General features: G+C 40.4%; 1 protein-coding gene across 3 annotated transcripts in view; it reads left to right on the forward strand.

Annotated features, from left to right (window-relative positions):
* Window positions 1-19345, forward strand: part of TNPO1 (transportin 1) — a 74630-nt gene that overhangs the window by 18074 nt on the left and 37211 nt on the right. For all 3 annotated transcript variants that reach the window (XM_042012731.1, XM_042012729.1, XM_042012730.1), the window contains one exon: window positions 2466-2541. In XM_042012731.1, coding sequence (XP_041868665.1) covers window positions 2466-2541 — 76 coding nt within the window. The remainder of the gene's footprint in view (window positions 1-2465; window positions 2542-19345) is intronic.

Below are 19345 nucleotides of genomic sequence, written 5' to 3' on the forward strand. Positions count from 1 at the left end.
GCAGCGCGGGGGGCCGAGCCCTGGCCGGGGCGGGTGGCGTGGCGCGGCGTTTGAACCGTCGAGGTGGGCCGCGGGGCCGTCTTCACCCGGGGGGCACTGGGCACCTGTTGCGAGCCCGGAGCCAAAGGCCGCGTTGGGCTTGGCCGTTGGGGGATTTTTTTTTTTTTTTTTAAATTTCGTTTATATATTTTCAAAGCCTGTGCTTTGTTTCGTCTCCGCCGACATCCGCCGCTCTTTCGGATTCCCCCGCCCAGCCCCGAGGGCGGCCGGGCGGGAACGGGGCCTTCGGCCCGGCGGGTGCCGCCGAAGGGGCCGCGGGTGCCCTGCGCTGTGTGCCTGCTGTCCCCGCGGCAGGGCGGGGGCGAGGAGGGGCCTCTCGAAATAATCTGGCGCCGGGAATCGAGGTGAAAGCCGTAGCTGGTGGGGGTAGTGCCGCTGGCAGAGCCTCTGCCTGCCCGCCCTCGTGGGCCTGCTGGCTCTGACACTGCGCAATTTGGTACCTGGTGAGGATGTTTTTATTTGCCTGGAAGCCTGATCCTGAAACTGTGCTCGTTAAAATTCACGAAAAAGGGGAGCTCTATAGCAGTGGCTTCTTGTGCTGCCTTGCAGTACATTTGGTATTGGTGTTGTGGATTGTTGGGGGTTTTTTACCCTCGCCCCTCCCCCTCCTCTCCCTCCCCTCCCCCCTCCCCCCGGTCACTCTTGATTGTAGAAGTAATGAGTAGCAAGGTTTTAAGGAGCAAGGATTGAGAAAGCAAAACGTTAAAATTAAGACTAATAGAAGCACAGGCCTTAAAAAATAAAGCCTCATCTATTGTCTCCTGCTCCTTGAGCTAGCCATAAGTGCTTTGAAATTTATAGAAGTGCTGAAATTCTATGAAGGATGTGAGTTTGTTATCTGGATCCCTTTTTATTTAAGGCATTTTCTTGAAGGTTTCCACAGAAAGCAACAGAATTTATTTAAGTAGGTAAGAACATATGCGTGTCTGTATATATTTATATTAAGTGTTTAGCTTTAAGCCAAATTTGCTCCACTTCTAGACTTTCATAGCAAATGCAGTGCAGATCAGGAAGGCTTCTGCTCCTGTCTGAAAGGTGAAGGTCCATTTCATTTTGATCATCTTGTTCTTTCAGCTGTGTTCCAAATTTTTAAAATGTGATTGCTTTCTTCAAAAAATCCTAAGCAGGAGAGTCCAAAGAAGTAGTGTTCTGATAATGCCCCAAGCTTAAACCGGTGCTCGTTTGTATTTAAAATACCGAAGTGTTTATAGGACCAGTGTTTATGGTGTAGCTGTAGTGTAAAATTATATTTTAAAGCTTTGCTTCAAGTAATTTAATTACGTCTGCTTTGTTTATTGAACTATAGCATCATATATGCAAGATGGGCAGTGTAAGTGATGCTGGGTGTCTTAATGATGTATAGAACTTGACCTTAGTCAAGTCCTTTGAATAGTCTTTTCAACTGATGCTTGAAATTCTTTTTAAGTGGTAGTGAAAACTCCGTGCTGTGTTGATACCTGTTCTTTCTAGTAGGTCCTCATATGTTGGCTTGTAAAGGTTAGAGAAGTGGGATAGTTTTAGCAGTGTATTGTACATCAGTTTGGGAAAATGGTCTAATACAGGCCGTGTCCTATAATCTAAAAAAAAAAATTAAAAAAATTTATGCATGTCCTTTGAGACACCCACACATGAAATTGTGATGTCTTTTGTATTGCAGAATGCTGTTTAGTAGGATGTCCAAGAAGGGTTGTGATTAATGGTTTCAAATTTAAAGTACACTTAGTCTCTATTTTTTGGTAGAAAAATCAAAAAAACTATGTGTTTGTTCTGTAATGCTGTTTCTTTATGATCCTGTTTTAGCACACTTGGGTGTTTCGATGTCAAATACAATGAAGTGGGCAGTATAGGTTAGCTAAAACCCTTTGCTAGTAAAGATATGAATTGGTATGGTTTCAGATATTTTTCCAATTAAGTTATTGTATGTTTCATGGAATAAAAAAAGAAAAGTTAAGTGGGTGAAGAAGTTGTTAAGAAAAATAGTCTAAGAGCTAGTCTTCATTTTTTAGACCAAGTGTTTTCTCATTAAGTTTCTGTTAAATACTGCTCTTTCTGTTCTTTCTTCTTCTTTCTGATACTTTTTGATCCATTTGAATACACAGTTGTTGGTAATGTTCAGCTGCCTGTTTCAGTGATATTGCTTTATAGATATTTTTAAGGATCTATTAATTTTTATGTCTGTCCATGGATTATTCTTTTAGACTTCCCCATAACTAAAAGCTATTGCTTCAGTAAGAAAATCACAGAAACTGTTTTTAGGTTGTTCATATTCTGTATATCGTGAGCTTATAGTCACAGCTGGTTGAAGTGATGTAGCAGTACATAACGAATATAACAACCTTTGTATCCAGAAAGCTGTAAATGTTGTATGTAAAGATTCAACTTTCCTTAACAGTTTCTCTCTTCAGAAACTAGAACAACTCAATCAGTATCCAGATTTCAACAACTACCTGATTTTTGTTCTTACAAAGTTGAAGTCTGAAGGTAAGTTGTGAGATAGTGACTGTTTTATTTTACTTTTCTTTGCCTTTAAAAAAAAATTATATTATTAAGCTTCAAAGAAATAGAAAGCTGACTCTAGTCAGTTTGCTGGTTGGTTGAGCTTCATACTTACGCACTTGGGGGTCTTTGTGGGGAAAAAATCTGATAACTTACCAGTACTTGCAGTATCAGCCTTAGAATGGAATCCATTCTAAATGTCCTATGAAATCTTCTGAGAAATGTTAGAGTGTCATACCTCTATTGGACTGCAGTGAAGTTGGGGAATAACTGTGATGAATCATGACTATATACATTATAAAACATACTGCTAAGTTCAATTATCATAATTATCTCCATAGTAATGAGACTGCTAAATACTTTGAAGACTACATATTTAGAGTTGTCCAAAGACGTCTGTCATAATCTTCACTCTGAAGTTTTAATTGTAGCAAGATACAGTTAGAAATCAATCATGTTGTTTTATTGTTATGGACATTACAGTACAGGCTGTATATGGCATAGTGTGTACCCTCTACCAGTCGGTAAATTCAGCCAATTCCTTTGTGATCAGGTTGCATGAAAGATTATCTTTTCCTTGTACTACAGCTATTGTTTTGAGATGTCTTTGATAGAAAAACAAAATTTGTTTCAAGATCTCTTTAGCACATCTGTCTTCTTTACATTTGTTTGTAATCATTGTGTTTGGTTGTTTGGGTTGTTTTCTAGGTTTTTTTCCTTTAGTGTGCTGCTACTAGTACTTTTTCTGCCATTTAGTGTTTCAAAACTTTGTTTGTGAATGCTTGCTTTTTACCCTTTGATTTTACTTTTGTGTGGCCCTGTAATGTTCAAAGAATTGTCAAGAACATTTTTCTACATTTTAACTACTGGTTTGGTTGTATCAGCTTACTTCAGGAGGAGAGAAATGGAGAGGAGCAAAGTATGTTTTCCTGTTTGAAGGTTAGAGTACATCTCAGTGCTTTTGTATGTTCTCTGTAGGAAGTCGCCTGTAAAGTCCTGGGGGAGTACCTTAAGTCTGAGAGCGTTTTCAAGACTTAAGTCAGGCAGGATGCTGAATCTTTGAGTAGGGCACCAGTGTAGGTACACCATGTCCTTTATACCATTACCAGAAAAATGAAAAGCAAAGCAATTCCAGTAGTGGGATATGGAATCTGTACAAAGGATGTGATAAGAGGGATGTTTCAGTTCTTTTTTTTTGTCCATGAATTTGTTTTCTGACACTAACGCAACTTGCTAATTTCCCTTTCTTCATTCACTATTTGAGCCTCAGGTTCTAGATTGTCACAGATGTTTGGTGTTTAGTGGTGTGTCAGGATCTCCCTAACAGAACTATTTCAGTTATTCAGTAGTCATCTTTTCCCTTCCTAATGTTTAATCACATTGACCTCTTTAGAATTGGATAAAGAGTGGGAGATGCTAGCTGTTACAAAATGGTTGTGTAAAGCTGTTTTATCTGAGGGAGAAAAAAAGCAGGTTGAGGGGCCAAGCTGGGAAGAAGTAGCAAGTTAACTTCCAGGGAGAGGTGCTTTGGATCAGATTGCACTGATACTTCTCACAAATGCATCAGGCCTTTTGTGAGACTGCTGAAAAGCATCTGTTATTTTGATGATGCTCTTGTCCTGCATCATGACATTTTTAGAGTCATAACCTTTTGTCCAAAGCAACTATTTTTTAACTTTGTGTTTCTGTTTCTGGAAATTTGCAAAATATTGAAAGTACCGTAACCAAGTCTGGTGTTGGTATTTTGCATAGTGTTTGCTGAATTCTAAATACCCTGTTGCCTTGGTTGGGTGGGACTAACGAAGAATGGCAGAAGACTGTTGATTGGATTTGCTTTGAATCCAACCAAGAGCCCTTCATCTTCCCTCATGCTCAAGTAAGGTAATGAGACTCTTAGAATTGCTGGTCAACAGCTGCAGTACTTGGATGGACTCATCCCAGTAGGTGCCTGTCTTCAGTACTAAGAAATCATTCTGCTTTTTTCCCTCCTAAAGCAGGTTCTCTTGGCTGTCTGTGTCTACAACCTTTCCACAGACCAAAAGCATAGATATTCATACTTTTCTAAGATTTTTGGAGCCATACTATCCCAGCAGAAGGAGCAATAAAAATAGGCTTACAACATCTCTGACTATCATGGACTATCAAAACACCCTAGAAACGAAGGTGTTTTGATAGTCCGTGAGAAATCTTGGCTCGGTAGCAGATGGAACTAACCTTTGATTCAGGTTGCTACTGTTGAAACTTCTGCTGAGAAAATGGTGCGTAAGGATACATTTAGGTGACAGCTCCTGATTGTGGTCATTCTGTTATTTGGTTGGTTGAAATGTGTGTTAAATAGTATCATTGTACTGCAGTGAAGAGGGCACCGACTTACCTTTGACCTGAGTCTTGCACCTCTGTGGACAATTAACTTTGCAAGAAAACTTCTTTTGCAAAACTGGCTTTCACTGAGTCGTGCCTTTAAGACACTTAGGTAAACCTTTTGTGTAGGAAATTTCCTTTGTTTTAGCAACAGAGGGTTATTACTATTCAGTTGAAAAAACTGTTAACTTCTTTTCGTCTAGTCTTAGTGCCATCAGGCTTATGTTTCTGAATACTTGTGACTTACTGGTTCAGGATCTGTTGTGATAGTCCTACATTTAAGTAGGGGTTTTCTTAGTTTTGTATTGAAATTTTTCTGGGCCCTGTCAAAGCTTGTTAAGCTTGCGCCTTTCTGGACACAGGAATGCCCTGCTACCATTTCATCAGTGAAAATATATGGCCTGGTTTGCTGCTACAGCATGTCTATGCCCAAGCTTTAAGCACTTCATTTCTTTTTTCTTGGTTTTTTGGATTCGGGGTTTTTTTTGGTTGGTTGGTTTGGTTTTGTTTGTTGCAGGGGGAGGAGGATTGTGTTGTTTTTGTTATATTTGTTTTGGTTGGTTTGGTTTAGGTTTTGGGTTTTTGTTTGTTGAGGTTTTGTTTGTTTGTTTTGATTATTTTAAAATTAATGTGCGTTTCTAAGAATAGTGTTGGGAATCTGAATGAACCCCAGTGTTAAAAACATGACAGTATAAAAATTGTTAAGGAAATTCAGTTAGGCATTCAGTTAGGCAGTAGGCAGGCTGACGAAAATAAAATAAGATCCCAAAGCCATTAAAGTTTAAGATACAGATCTCTAGAATGTACTTCCCATGAAGTATGGTGCTCAGAGATCTTTCTTATGTAGGTAAGATGGAGTCCAGATTGACTGAAAAGTATATGAATGAAAAAAGTGTTGTTTTGCTAATTTATCTGTAAATGAAAGTATTTCCTGTAGGCACTGTTAGTGTAGTTATTCCTTCTTGGATAGGAAGGTAAAAAAATCTCACAGATAATGTAGTGATACTGCCATGTATCAACAACCACAATGTTGATACTGTGGTTTTATTCTTTCAGTGTCCCCTGAGGTGAGCTCAGAATCCTGTAGTCTTCTGTATTCTGTTAATAATTCGTTTTCTGAAGTGTATGCATGTTGCTTCTGCTTCTCAGATGGTTTTCTGGGTTTTGTGTGGTTGTCTGAAACAGTCCAGTGCTACACGGAAGCATCAGTTCTGCCTCTGTTGTTGCTTTTTTCATTTAACTGCAGCTTTCCTGCTTTGATCCAAGTCATGCATCTAAATCCCCCTTTCCTTGTTTGCATTATTGCGTCCCTAGTCCAAGTATGTTTCTTTGAAGGAAAGTATGAGAATGTGTTTTCCTAATTTCTGCCTCTTTGTTGTCTTACTGAGACCTGTTCTAATCTCTGCTTAAGGTGTATTGAGGCAGTTTTCCAAGATATTTGAAGACTGAGGCAGATCAGGACCTCTAGATGTCATAACATGAATAGTTCGTATTGCAAGCAGAAGTACTGAGTTTGTTTCAGACCTTCTTGACTGCAATGATGAAATTTTCAAAGTTGGCTGTATGAAAACCTGTTTATGCCTTTTGTAAATCAATGTTTGTAAGATACCTCTTTCTCCCTCTGCTCTCAAAGAGCCAGGCAGAAATGGCACCCTTCTTAATTTCCATTGTCCTGTTGTAGGACAACTTCATCAATTTCCTGGTGTTTTCTGCTTAGGTGCAGTCCAGAGTTACACCATGCTTTATTTCAAACAGCCTCCTCAGCTTTGTGAATGGGAGATGGATGTGGCTTTGCACTAAGTTATCAAAAGATGATGTCCGTTGTTATTCAGTGGGTCATGGTTAGTTTTTCATTGTTTCTGTAAAGTTCTGCATTCATCTCCCCATCCGCTGGGCTCTCAGCAGGTCCTGCCCTAATGGGAAAATAGTGAGATAAGTGCATGTTGGTCCTGATACTTTCTGCTGGCTTGTGTAACTGCAGTTGTCTATCCTGCTGCAGTTACACAATGGTGATCTTATGAAGGTGCTTTAGTGACTGACTCTTCATCCCATCCAAACATGAGAACGCTAATATTTATTCTCCACAGAGTGTTATCTCAGTAGAATGACTGATCACAATCAGTGGTGTAAGGCTATTGCAGTCAAGGATCAGAGTCCTTGAGATGATCTCTTACTCTGAAGGTGGATGAGCTGAAGCTGAGAACACTGCTTTAGTACTGTTTTTGTCACAGGCTTTGAGGATGGTCTTTTGAGCTCACTTCCAAAATACTTCAGGTTTTTATAAATCAGTTGAAGATGGAGGAACAGTGTCTCTGCAGTTCTTGGTCTTGTTTATGTGATGATCTAGTCATTCAGAGTACTTTACTTTGACCTGGAACATTACCACGGAGAAAGGTCCTGTCCCCACCCTACTCCCTCCCCTCCCTTCCACACCAAATTTTTGTTTCAATGGAGCTTTTCACTGATGGTAATTTATGTTCTGGTAATCATGACACTAATAATTAATCTAGTTTTGCACATATAATTTGAAACAGCTTTTTATAAGGTATTACTGGAATACAAAATGGTCATGTGGGTTTGATGTGAATGTTTCTGATGAGTCTTGAAATTTAAGCTTGATCCAGAGAACAGTTTTCATGAGTCTATTCCATTAGGTTCTTTCTTGGCATGTTGGTGTTGAAAGATAATTGAAGCTGAGCAAAAAAAAGACCATTATGTGAGATCACATGTTAATTTGCCAACTACCCATTTCAAGAAGACATCTTTGATTGGAAGGATTAATCCAGAAAAGTGATTCAGGAGTTTTAGTTGTTAAATTAAAAAAAAAAAAAACTCCCCTACGACTTCCCCCCAGTACAGTTACTACATATCATTATTAAATATACAAAAATAATTGTCAAGTAGTGGGTCTGATTGCATTACTATTCAGAAATCAAGTCAGATTAATGTGCCTTTACAGTTTAAAATGCTGCATACCCTACATAGTGTCCTACTAACAGCAAAACATTTTCTTCTCTGAAGTTCAGATACATGAAGAATTACAAAAAGACTGACTTTTACTAACCAGTGCATAAATCTAATAGTTGAGTTGCATAAATATCTTAAAGGAAAGAGTAGAATTACAGAATGTCCTGAGTGGGAAGGGACTCACAAAGTTCATAGAGTCCAACTCCTGTCTCTGCACAGGATGCCCCCAAGAATCACACCATGTGCCTGAGAGCATTGTCCAAATGCTTCTTGAACTCTGTCAGGCTGGTGCTGTGACCACTTCTGTGGGGAGCCTCTTCCAATGCTCAGCCACCCTCTAGGTGAAGAAACTCTTCCTGATATTCAACCTAAACCTCCCCTTACACAAATTTAGGCCATTCCCTCAGGTCCTGTCACTGTCACCACAGAGAAGAGATCAGTGCCTGCCCCTGCTCTTCCCTCACAAGGAAGTTTTAGACTGCAGTGAGGTCTGTCCTCAGGCTGCTCCAGGCTGAACAGACCAAGTGCCCTCAGCTGCTCCTCCTACGGCTTCCCCTCCAGACCCTTCACCATCCTCGTGGCCGTCCTTTGGATGCTCTCTAGCCTTACGTTAGGCTATTGTGGCACCCAAGACTGCCCCCAGCACTGGAGGTGAGGCCACCCCAATGCAGAGGAGACCCAGACAATCCCCTCCCTTGCCTGGCTGGCGATGCTGTGCCTGATACCCCCAGGATACAGGTGGCCCTCCTGGCTGCCAGGGCACTGGTGATTCGTGTTCAACTTCCCATCGAGCAGGACTCTTGAGGTCCCTTTCTGTGCCACTGCTTTCCAGCATCTCATTCCACAGTCTTGTCTGCACATCCAGGGTTGCCCCATCCCCAGTGCCAAATCAGCACTTGTTAGAACTTCGTACAGTTGGTGATTGTTCAGCCCTCCAATTTATTGAGGTCTCTCTGCAGGGCCTCTCTGCCTTTGAAGAAGTCAGCAGCTCCTCCCAATTTAGTATCATCAGCAGACTTACTTAGCATAATATGTATCATGTGATAATTAATTTTGTAAAGTTACTAAAAATTCCATGACTTCCCCCTATATGCTCGCTAATTACTCCTTTCCATGCTTCTTGAGGGATACTGTAGTGGGGGTTTAAAGTAAGGCTTCTCCTAACAGATTATTCATTTATTTAAAGTCGTGTAAGAAAAACTGAATTAGATTGTGGATTTGTTATGTGATTCAGTGCTTCAGGAACACTTCCCTGGAGCTCCTTATTGTGTATCTTGTGAATCAAGAGTATGAAATCTCCATTGTTACCTCTTTCCCTGTCCCTGAAGCCCATACAAGGAAGGAATTGGTATGTCATTGCCTGAAGTTCAAGTAGTTACGGATAAGATCTGTTTTGGCCTTAAAAGAAATCTTTAGGTGTAAGGGGGAGGCATTTAATCAGCGATTTCAAGCCTTTCCCTAATGTGTCTTTACAAGCTGAATGTAGTCTTCTGCAATGGGTATTTCTTTGTATGCTTTTTTAAAAAGCAAACTCTAATACTTAGTAATGTTTGGTTGTTTTTTTTTACATTAAACCTAGGTGTACTTAAAATGCCAGTATCAAGCATTCCTGTGGGGTGTTTTCCTACAGAAAGCAAAAGCATTGCCAGTGTTTCTAAAGGGAGTTCTGTTCACCAGGTGGTATTTGATTTAATGCACTTCAGAGGTGCCAGCTCTTTGGAAGGACCACCAGCTCTTTTAGCTGGTGTATGATTTAGGGACCTAGGAAGCAATATTACCACTTTGTTCCAGATTTTCAGGAAGCATATTTGCTGTGAGGCATTAGGATGATAAAGCTGTTTCAGCATGTGTGTTAGCTTGCAGTACTGGGCCAGATGCAACTGTATAGACAACCACTTCTATAAAGGCAAATTGGCTTTAGTAAAGGAATACCCTTTACCACTTTTCATGTACAAGTTAAAACATCTTTCCTTTAATGTCAGAAGAGAGTGGATCCTAAAAGAAAAAAAAAAAGACTTTTAATACTGCAAATAATAATACTCACAGTATGTTTTTCCAGCTCCAGAAATGAGTATCTTTACTGTCCATCGAAAAGGCACATCTTGATTCCACAGTTTCACACTAGTACCAGTAACAGGATAAGCATTACTACTGCTTTTGCAAAGTATTTTAAACGCCTTTCTTCTCCTTCTATAATAATATAATTCACACTCTTCACAACTCTCATGAAGCTCAGGCCTTCTGCTTTCAACAGGCATTCAGGAGCAACTGTGCCATGAGTTACATAATCATCAAAGAATGATGGGTGGTTTGGGTTGAAAGGGACAGTAAAGATCAGTTCCAACTCCCCTGCCATGGGCCATCCACTGTATCAGATTACTCAGGGCACTATCCAGCCCTTGAATAATTTCAGGGATGAGGCATCCACTACTTCTCTGGGCAACCTGTTCTTGTGCCTCACCACCCTCTGAGTAAAGAATTTCTTCCTAACATCTAATCTAAATCTCTCCTCTTTTAGTTTAAAAATCTTTTCCCTTGTCTTACCACTATCTGTCTGTGAAAAAAGTCACTCTCCCTCTTTTAAGTACTGAGAGGCAGCAATTGAGGGCTCCCTAAAGTGTTTTTTTCTCCAGGTTTTACAACCCCAGGTCTCAGCCTGTCTTCAGAGGAGAGGTGCTCCAGCCCTCTGATCATCTTTGTGGCGCTCCTCTGGACTTGTTCCAACAGGTTGTTGTCCTTCCTGTGCTGGGGACACCAGAGCTGGATGCAGCACTGTGGGTGGGGTCCCACAAGGACAGAGTAGAGGGGGAGAATCCCCTCCCTCACCCTGCTGGCCATGGTGCTTTATATGCAGCTGAGGATACAGCTGGCTGTATGGGCTGTAAGCGCACATTGTTACCTCATGTCCAGTTTTTTATCCCTTACTCCTGCTACACAGGGCTGCTCTCAATGGCTTCTTCTCCTTGTGTGTACTCATATCTGGGACTGCCCTGACCCAGGGGCAGCACCTCCACTTGAACTTATTGAACTTCATGAGATTCTCGTGGACCTATTTCTCAGGCTTGTCCAGGTCCCTCTGGGTGACATCCCTTCCTTCTGTTGTGTCAACTGCACTGCTTAGCTTTGTGTCATCTGCAAACCTGCTGAGGGTGCACTCAATTCCAGGTAACAATGACTGCAGTCTGCACTCAGTTCTGTGTAGGGAGTTTATAACTGCTTTGCCCTACAGCAGTTGTCTGCTTCATCTAAAGTGTCACACACTGGCACTTCAGGCAAGTGTAGATTCAACAGGACAAATTTTTGTTTTGATACCTCCAAAGAAAAGGCATTCACATAACTTCAAGTGATGGGTGTTTTTCTCTGAATCAGTAGATACACTACTGATCAGAGAAAATTCTTACTGACAAGCTGTAAGTCTCAGGAGCTTTAAACATTCCAAAATGATAAGAGCTCCCAGTTTTCCTCATTTTCATCCCCTTATAAAGAAAGAAGACTGATGAAGTCATAGGTAGAAACTCAAAACTAAAGAGACTGAAGACGGATTTCTAATTGCTTGGAGTAGCAGTATGGTCACTCAGCAAAGCATCTCATTTTCACTCATACTCTTAACCTTCCTAATAAGAACTCCTGTTGTAGTGGTTTGGTACCAAAATACAAAAAAAAATAACCTAAGTTCCTAAAATAATAACAATAGTAAAATTGTATTTTACTATATTAATGTATGAAAGTATATTGAATTAAAAGCAGGTCTGTGCTCTTTATTTTCATGTTTTAGCTAGATACACAGCTGCTTAGGAAGAACACCAGCAGTAGTGCCAGAACTATGTTCTGATGTTTACTGGAGTGCAAACTAATATTGCTAATTAAAAGTCTGATGACATTACTCAGAAAAGTCAGCCAGAATGAACAGGAGAAAAAAAAAAAGGAAGCATGCTGAGTACAGTGTGGAGGAAAGGAGGAGGTTTTCCTTTCACTAATTGGTCATTATAGAGGAAGAAGCCTTACTTGCTGGTAAGGGTATCAGAGAAACAAAGCAGTCTGGCTTTAAGACAACATTTACGATTGCATGCTACCACACAACTTTCTGTTAAGCTATACCTGTAGGATATAGACAGGAGGAAAACTAGGCAGAACTTCCACTGTGCAGCACCCTGTACAGCACCAGTGTTGTGAGTATCCTGTATTTTGTGTTTTCCAATACTCAGCAGTTTGAATAGGATTCTGAATTACTCATTTTGATAACACAGCCTTATTTTACTCATTCAAGTAATCCTTGTGTACTAACAGCTATTCAAATGACAGATTATCCTATATTTTAATATATAAGATTCACCTTCGATATTCAGAGAGTGACAAAACCTCTACTCATCTGACGAGGCAATTTCTTCAGATAGATTAATGACTCTAAATCTGTATTCATTCACTGCCAGATGCTGTCTAAGCAAGTTCTGTTGGGAACGTCATAATTTCCTTTTCCTATGCACTTGACTAAGTGCAGAAGTCCATGTTGTTATCCTCTTCCCCGCCCTCAGAAAGTAAATGCCAGAGAGAGATGACATTACTTTTAAAATGTTTTCAAACTACTGCACTATCCTGCATTTGTTGTATAGTTTGAGACCTTGTAGTGAATCATGTTCTCATCACGCTAAATCCCTATTTCTTATTAATGATTCTTCTGCTTTTGATAGAATTCTAGGACTATTTTAACTGCTGGATCAGGAGACAACACATGAGACCACATGAGAGAGGAAAAGTGCTGGGACAGTTGGTTTGTGGAGATTTGATAGAGAAGCTGAAAGTAGGAGTGAAAACAGAAAATTAGTTCTTTAACCTTTTCTTGATTTTGCAATTGTAGAGATATACAGAATTTGGCACTCTAATTACATGTAGTAATTATCAGAATACAAAACCTTCCAGAACTAATTGTAGTGGGTTGACCTGGCTGGATGCCAGATCCCTGCCAAAGCTGCTCTGTAATTCCCCTCCTCAGCTGGACATGGGTGAGGGAGTACAACAGAAGTCCCATGGATTGAGAATAAGGACAGGGAGAGGAGAGATCATTCACTGATTATTGTCACAGGCTTGGGGAAATACTTTAATCTATTGCCAGTCAAATCAGAGTAGGGTAATGAGAAATAGAGCCAAATCTTAAAACACCTCCCTTCCACCTGGGCTTAACTTTACGCCCACTTTTCTCTACCTCCTCTCCCCCAGTGATGCAGGGGGACAGGAAATGGGGGCTGTTGTTAGTTCATCACACATTCTCTCTGCCACTCGTTCCTCCTCAGGGGGAGCACTCCGCATACTTTCCTCCTGTTCCAGTGTGAGGTCCCTCGCACAGAAGACAGTCCTCCACAAGCTTTTACAACATGAGTCCTTTCCACAGGCTGCAGTTCTTCACAAACTGTTCCAGTGTGAATCCCTTCCATGGAGTGCAATCCTTCAGGAACAGACTGCTCCAGTGCAGGCTTCCTATAGGGTCACAACCTCCTTTGGGCACCCATCTGCTCTAGTGTGGGGTCCTGCATGGACTGCAGGTGGATATCTCCCCCACCATGAACCTCCGTAGGCTGCAGGGGGACAGCCTGCCTCATCATGGTCTTTACCACAGGCTGCAGGGGAACATCTGCTCTAGCACCTGGAGCATCTCCTGCCTCTCGTTCAGTTACCTTCATGTCTGCAAGGCTGTTTCTCACACATTCTCACTCCTTTCTGCTCTGGCTGCAATTGCTCTTGCATAGTAACTTTTTTCCTTTCTTAAATCAGAGAATCATGGAATATGCTGAGTTGAAAGGGACCCATCAGGATCATTGAGTCCAGCTGGCCCTGCACAAGATACCCCAGGAATCACACTGTGTGCCTAAAAGTGTTACCCAAAGGCTTCTTGAACTCTGTCGGGCTTGGTGCTGTGACCTCTTCCCTGGGGAGCCTGTTCCAGTACTCAGCCAGCCTATGGGTGAACATCCTTTTCCTGATAGCCAACCTAAACCTCGCCTGACTCAGCTTCATGCCATTTCCTCAAGTCCTGTCTTGAGGGTGAAGAGATGGGCACCTGCTTCTCTGCTGTTTTCCCACCATTGCTGATGTGCTCAGCCCTGGCCAGTAGCAGGTCCATCTTGGAGCCATTTGGCACTGGTTCTGTTGAACTTGGGGGACACTTCTTGCAGCTTCTCAGAGAAGTCACCTCTGTAGCCCCCATTCCCCTACCAAAACCTTGCCACATAGACTCAAATGTACTAGCCAACAAGTTTATTTCTGGTCAGCAGTTCAATACTCCTCCCATATTGTCCACAGTTCAGTTTTATTTACACCATCATGTTAAGAAGTGTAACTCATTATTCAATAAATATGCAAAACTCAGTATCAGCAGAACATTTCCAGCTTTGTTGTGGTCTCTTACAGACATTCCTAAGCTTAGGCAATTGAGTTAAATTATTTTCCATGACTCACATAAGTCAATGGAGAGCACTGATTAACTTCAGACTAGTCACTACATTTCAAGGTCATTTATGTGTTGACATACACTGAATGTTTTGAAATACCACTCCAGCTCCAGACATGATAGTAACCATATCCATTTAAGTCAAAAGACTTACACTTAAGGCATAATCCTATATAAAAAAAAAAGCAGGATTTTTTTTCTGCTAGGAAGCTTGTGAAGCTGTTTTTGTACTGTATTCTTATATATTAGGATAGAAGAAATTGTTCATTTTCTGCTTCCCATATTGCAAAGTTCTTGTGGAATTCTTATTTTTTTTGATTTTTTCTCTTTTAGCAGAGTCAGTCTCATTAATGCATCAGAAATCTTCATATGCAGCAGTGACACTAGTCATTGTCAATACGCATTTTGTATTGGTACATAGTAAATCCATATTGATAGTTAAAACACAGAATGAGCGCTTATTTCTGGAAAAGGCTTTACAGCTTTAAGATGGAGATTGACAGACAGTTTTGCCTTAGGAAACGTCTCACCCTCACATCTAGTGTTGCCAATATCACAAAATACCACAGCAAATACAGCCATGCTCATAAATCATTATATCACAGCTTGTGAATGGACAAATGTTCTCATCCCAGTCAGTCAGTTCTTTTAGTGATCTAGCAAGTTATGTTTGACCTGCTGGTCAAACTAAAGGGCAAGAAGAAAATGCACAGACAGTGAAAGCAGGGGCGCAGCACAGGAAAGACTTGGAACAGGTCTAGAGGAGGGCCACAAAGATCATCAGAGGGTTGGAACACCTCTACTATAAGGAAGGGCTAAGAGAGCTGGGGTGATCCAGCATGGGGAAAAATAAGGCTTTGAGGAGATCTTACTGCAGGCTTTCAATACCTTATAGAGGGCTTATAGGAAAGACAGGGACAAGCTTTTTAGCCAAGCTTATTGTGATAGAACAAGGTGTAATGATTTTAAACAAAAAGAGAGTTGGTTTAGACTAGATCTATGGAAGAAGTTTTTTACAATGTGGGTAGTAGAACACTAGAACAGGTTGCCTAGAAAGTAGTGAGTGCCTCATCCTTTTAAACATTCCAGGTGAGATTGGATGGGGCTCTGAGCAACCTGATTTAATTGAAGATGTTCTTGCCCATGGTGAGGATGTTGGATGAGATAACCTTTTAAGGTGCCTTCCAACTCAAATCATTCTGTGATTCCTAAGGCATGGTGAAATATATACTTCTCTGGGCTTGCAAAAACCTTGTAGCTTTCATATGTGCACCCTTTGTCATACAAACCCTCAATAGATGAAATGTGGCTGTTTGAGGACACACTTTGGCTCTTAAAAGTACTTTAGTAACCCTAAAATAATTTGTGTACTGTGGCTATGTATCTACTTGCTCTGTCTGTTATTAAAATTTGGAACTAGTATGAGAGTCTTAAAACAGAATTGAAAATTTATTGAGAAACAAATGACAATTGTTATATGGTTTCGTTTTAAAGTGAGACAATGTGAGAGATGAATCTTCAACTGATTAACTGATTTGGCACCAAAAATGATACCAAATGCCAGAGGTCTGCTTCACATTCCTTCTTTTTCTTGTACTATATGTTCTTGTCAACTCTATACTTCCAAGTTGACTGAGATAAAAGGAGACAAGACTGTGAGCTTTTTTGATGGCTGAAGCATATGGCTGACAGAACTAATCACAAAATCTATGAAGACTAAGGAGTGTCTTACTCAGCTTTTAAGCCATCTGCCTGTAATTTTGGTGTTACAGCAAAAATTCCATCCAGGCCTATATTACTATCTTCTGACAGTGTAGCTGTTAAGTTGTTGAACACTGTGGATTCCATAAATAACCTTGTCCAGTCATATCTGAAATTGTTTTCTCAAACTAAGATTTTAACTATTTGTTATTTGTTTATTTTTTTAATGCTTGGATATCAGATTTGGGCTGCTTCTGTAGCTCAAGTGGTTGGGGGTTGTTCAGCACAAAGTCCTTTGTGATTTTTGCTTGTCATCTCTCAGTCTGTTGATAATTGATTTTGGTTTTATTTTTAATTTTTCTTCTTTTTCTCATTTTGTTACTTCATTTGTCAGATGCCACTTCCATTATGAATCCCATGGAATCTTTGTTGCAGATATGTGGGATAATCATTCTATGAAGAATACTTTTTCTGATATCCTGTCTAAAAGAATGGATTAAAGATATTTTGTACTGCCACATACCATAGAATAGTTCGTGAAGAAAAAAAAAAATGGTCCTGAAGTTTCACCTTCATGCGACCTTTATTTTTATCTAAACCAGTTGACTAATCTGTCTGTTTTTGACAAAAGGAACTTAATAGTATGTGTATCTCTGCTTGGTTAAATTGAAGCTGTTGCCTTGTCCCTTTTGTAGCTGTAGCCAGGCATTCTAATGGATTAATGTTTTTCCTGTTTATTTAATGTACTGTTTAATATTTTCATTCTAGAGTTTATCCTACTAGTGACTAGCCTACTGTGTTCTAATCAGACATTGGTTGTCACTGATTTCTTTCATACCAAGACAGTGCTAGATGATGAAGAATTACAGTGACTATTGTATTTGGTATCTGTGGGTGCTAACAATAATGGTTTTTTGCAAAAGTTTTAAAACATATGGAAATTAAAGGAGGACTCCTTTGGCTTCTTTTCTCCCCAGGCACAATTTTAAGTAATTGTAATAATTTATGAATGACTGAATTTCTTGAAGGTGTGTGTACCTATCAATGGAAGTTACGTAAAGCAATCAGAGTTTGACATCCGTTATTGGCATAAGAATTGATGTGAAGATTTTACTTTTAATTCAGAGACTACTGTGTCAAAATTACTTGATTTGACTTGCCAAGTAACTGTAGTAATACTTGTGACAGCTCACAACTAAGTTGTGTGGTGGAGAAAAGTTTGTGCATGCATACAGTCTTTAGGTTTTTATTTAGAATAATAAACTCTTGCTTCCCTCCTTCTCCCAGAAAAGACGCTGGCCAATGTAGTGCTGCACAAGTGAAATGAATTTTATTTTTTACATTGTTTATAAGTTGATACTTAAATCATATAGTGTAGATAAAGTTGTAGAATTGTCTCAAATATGTATTCATTGGGTGGCTTCCTGGTTTAAGAAGTTACTGAATTCTAAAGGACATGTTTGTTTCTGTATCAATACATTTGTAGTTCTGGAGCATTCTAACTAATGCTTCTTTAAAAGAACTGAAATATGAGCATAGAAGACAAGACTAAAAGGTGAATGAAGGCAGTCTGGTTTTGGCACTCAAAATCAGTTGATTTAAATGATTTTTAATTTCTGATCAGCCAAACAATTCCTTCTCTTCTGTAAAGTTCTGTTTCTCTTCTAACTGGTATAAAGTGTCTAATGTCCATCAGTCATGTCAGTCAGACATCCAGTGTTGTGAGAGTCTTGATGTTCTGGTGCAGTAGCTTTAGTTTGAAAGTACTTTATATTTGAAAGTTGTATCTCTTATTTTGCTTCTCCTTATTTCTTTTGGGATAATAGTTTTGAAGGGCTGGAATAGATCCATGTGTAGACTAATTCCTGGCACAAAGGAATTCCTTATTTCACCCAAATCAGCTCTTCATAGAAAAAAATCAACAAGTGGTAAAAATGCTGATTAAAATTAGCTTCCAGTGCTATTAGGATTGCTGTAAACTGTAAATTTAAATTTGTTTATACTGTAAACTAACCCTTTCTATATAGAACATTCAGATCTCACTTTCAACATATCTCAGATGTAATACAAAGTTACTCATGCCCTTGGTTAAGAACCAAACATGAATCTGCTCCACTATAAATGAAAAAGCTAGGCTGTTCTTTTTCCATTCCTCTACTTGGCCCAGTAACTTAGAGAAAGCTCAGTGAACAGAATTCAAACTGTTGCCTGAACTCCAGTTCTTACTCAATTCAGGTCAATTCTGGTTGTGTTTATTTTATGGCTCATACTGTGTAACACTTAACCTTATAATGTTGTCTAAAGATCTCTTTTTTCCTTCTCCCTCTAATTATCAATTTAGTAGATCAACAGAACAGCTCATTTCTGAAGGGATTTAAGTACCTTACTTTGTAGAAAAATTGAACATTATATTTCTGTGGGAATATGGGTAGAAGTTTTACTGCACAGTCCCTGCATCATTTCCATATCCTACTGTGGTGAAACCAGGTTTGTCACCAGTTCCTTACAATATCAGTGTTGCAGCAAGCCAGTCAGTGTAATCAGAATATCTGAATGTCTTTGGCTGACAAATGTCTTTAATAAAGTTTCCTATATCCTGTGACTTCAGGTCAATTCCTTGCTTACACGTCTATTCAAAACTTTCTCTTAAAATGTAGAGCTTGTAATCCAGTATTTTAGTTTTGAGTGAATAAAGATAGTGTATCACAGAATCAACACAATAGGCTGAGTTGGAAGGGACCAACAAGGGTCACCCAGTCCAACTCCTGGCCCTGCCCAGGACACCACAGAATCCCCTGAGTGCTTGAGAGCACTGTCCAAACTCTCCTTGAACTTTGTCAGGCTTGGTGACCACTTCCCTCGGGAGCCTATTCTAGTGCCCAGCCACCCTCTGGGTGAAGAACCTTTTTCTAATACCCAACCTAAACCTCCCCTGACACAACTTCAGGCCATTCTCTTGGGTCCTGTCACTATCACCCGAGAGAAGAGATCAGTGCCTGCCCCTGCTCTTCCCTCACAAGGAAGTTTTAGACTGCAATGAGGCCTGTCCTCAGGCTGCTCCAGGCTGAACAGACCAAGTGCCCTCAGCTGCTCCTCCTACAGCTTCCCCTCCAGACCCTTCACCATCCTCGTGGCCCTCCTTTGGACACTCTCCAATAGCTTTATATCTCTCTTATCCTGTGGCAGCCAAAGCTGCCCCAGCACTGGAGGTGAGGCCGCCCCAGAGCAGAGCAGAGCGGGACAATCCCCTCCCTTGCCTGGCTGGTGATGCTGTGCCTGATGCCCCCAGGACACAGGTGGCCCTCCTGGCTGCCAGGC

The sequence above is a fragment of the Corvus kubaryi genome, unplaced genomic scaffold, assembly GCF_017639235.1.
Source record: "Corvus kubaryi isolate FWS band 111438036 unplaced genomic scaffold, C.kubaryi_AGA036_p1.0 split1-37296, whole genome shotgun sequence".
In the NCBI taxonomy this organism is placed as follows: domain Eukaryota; kingdom Metazoa; phylum Chordata; class Aves; order Passeriformes; family Corvidae; genus Corvus; species Corvus kubaryi.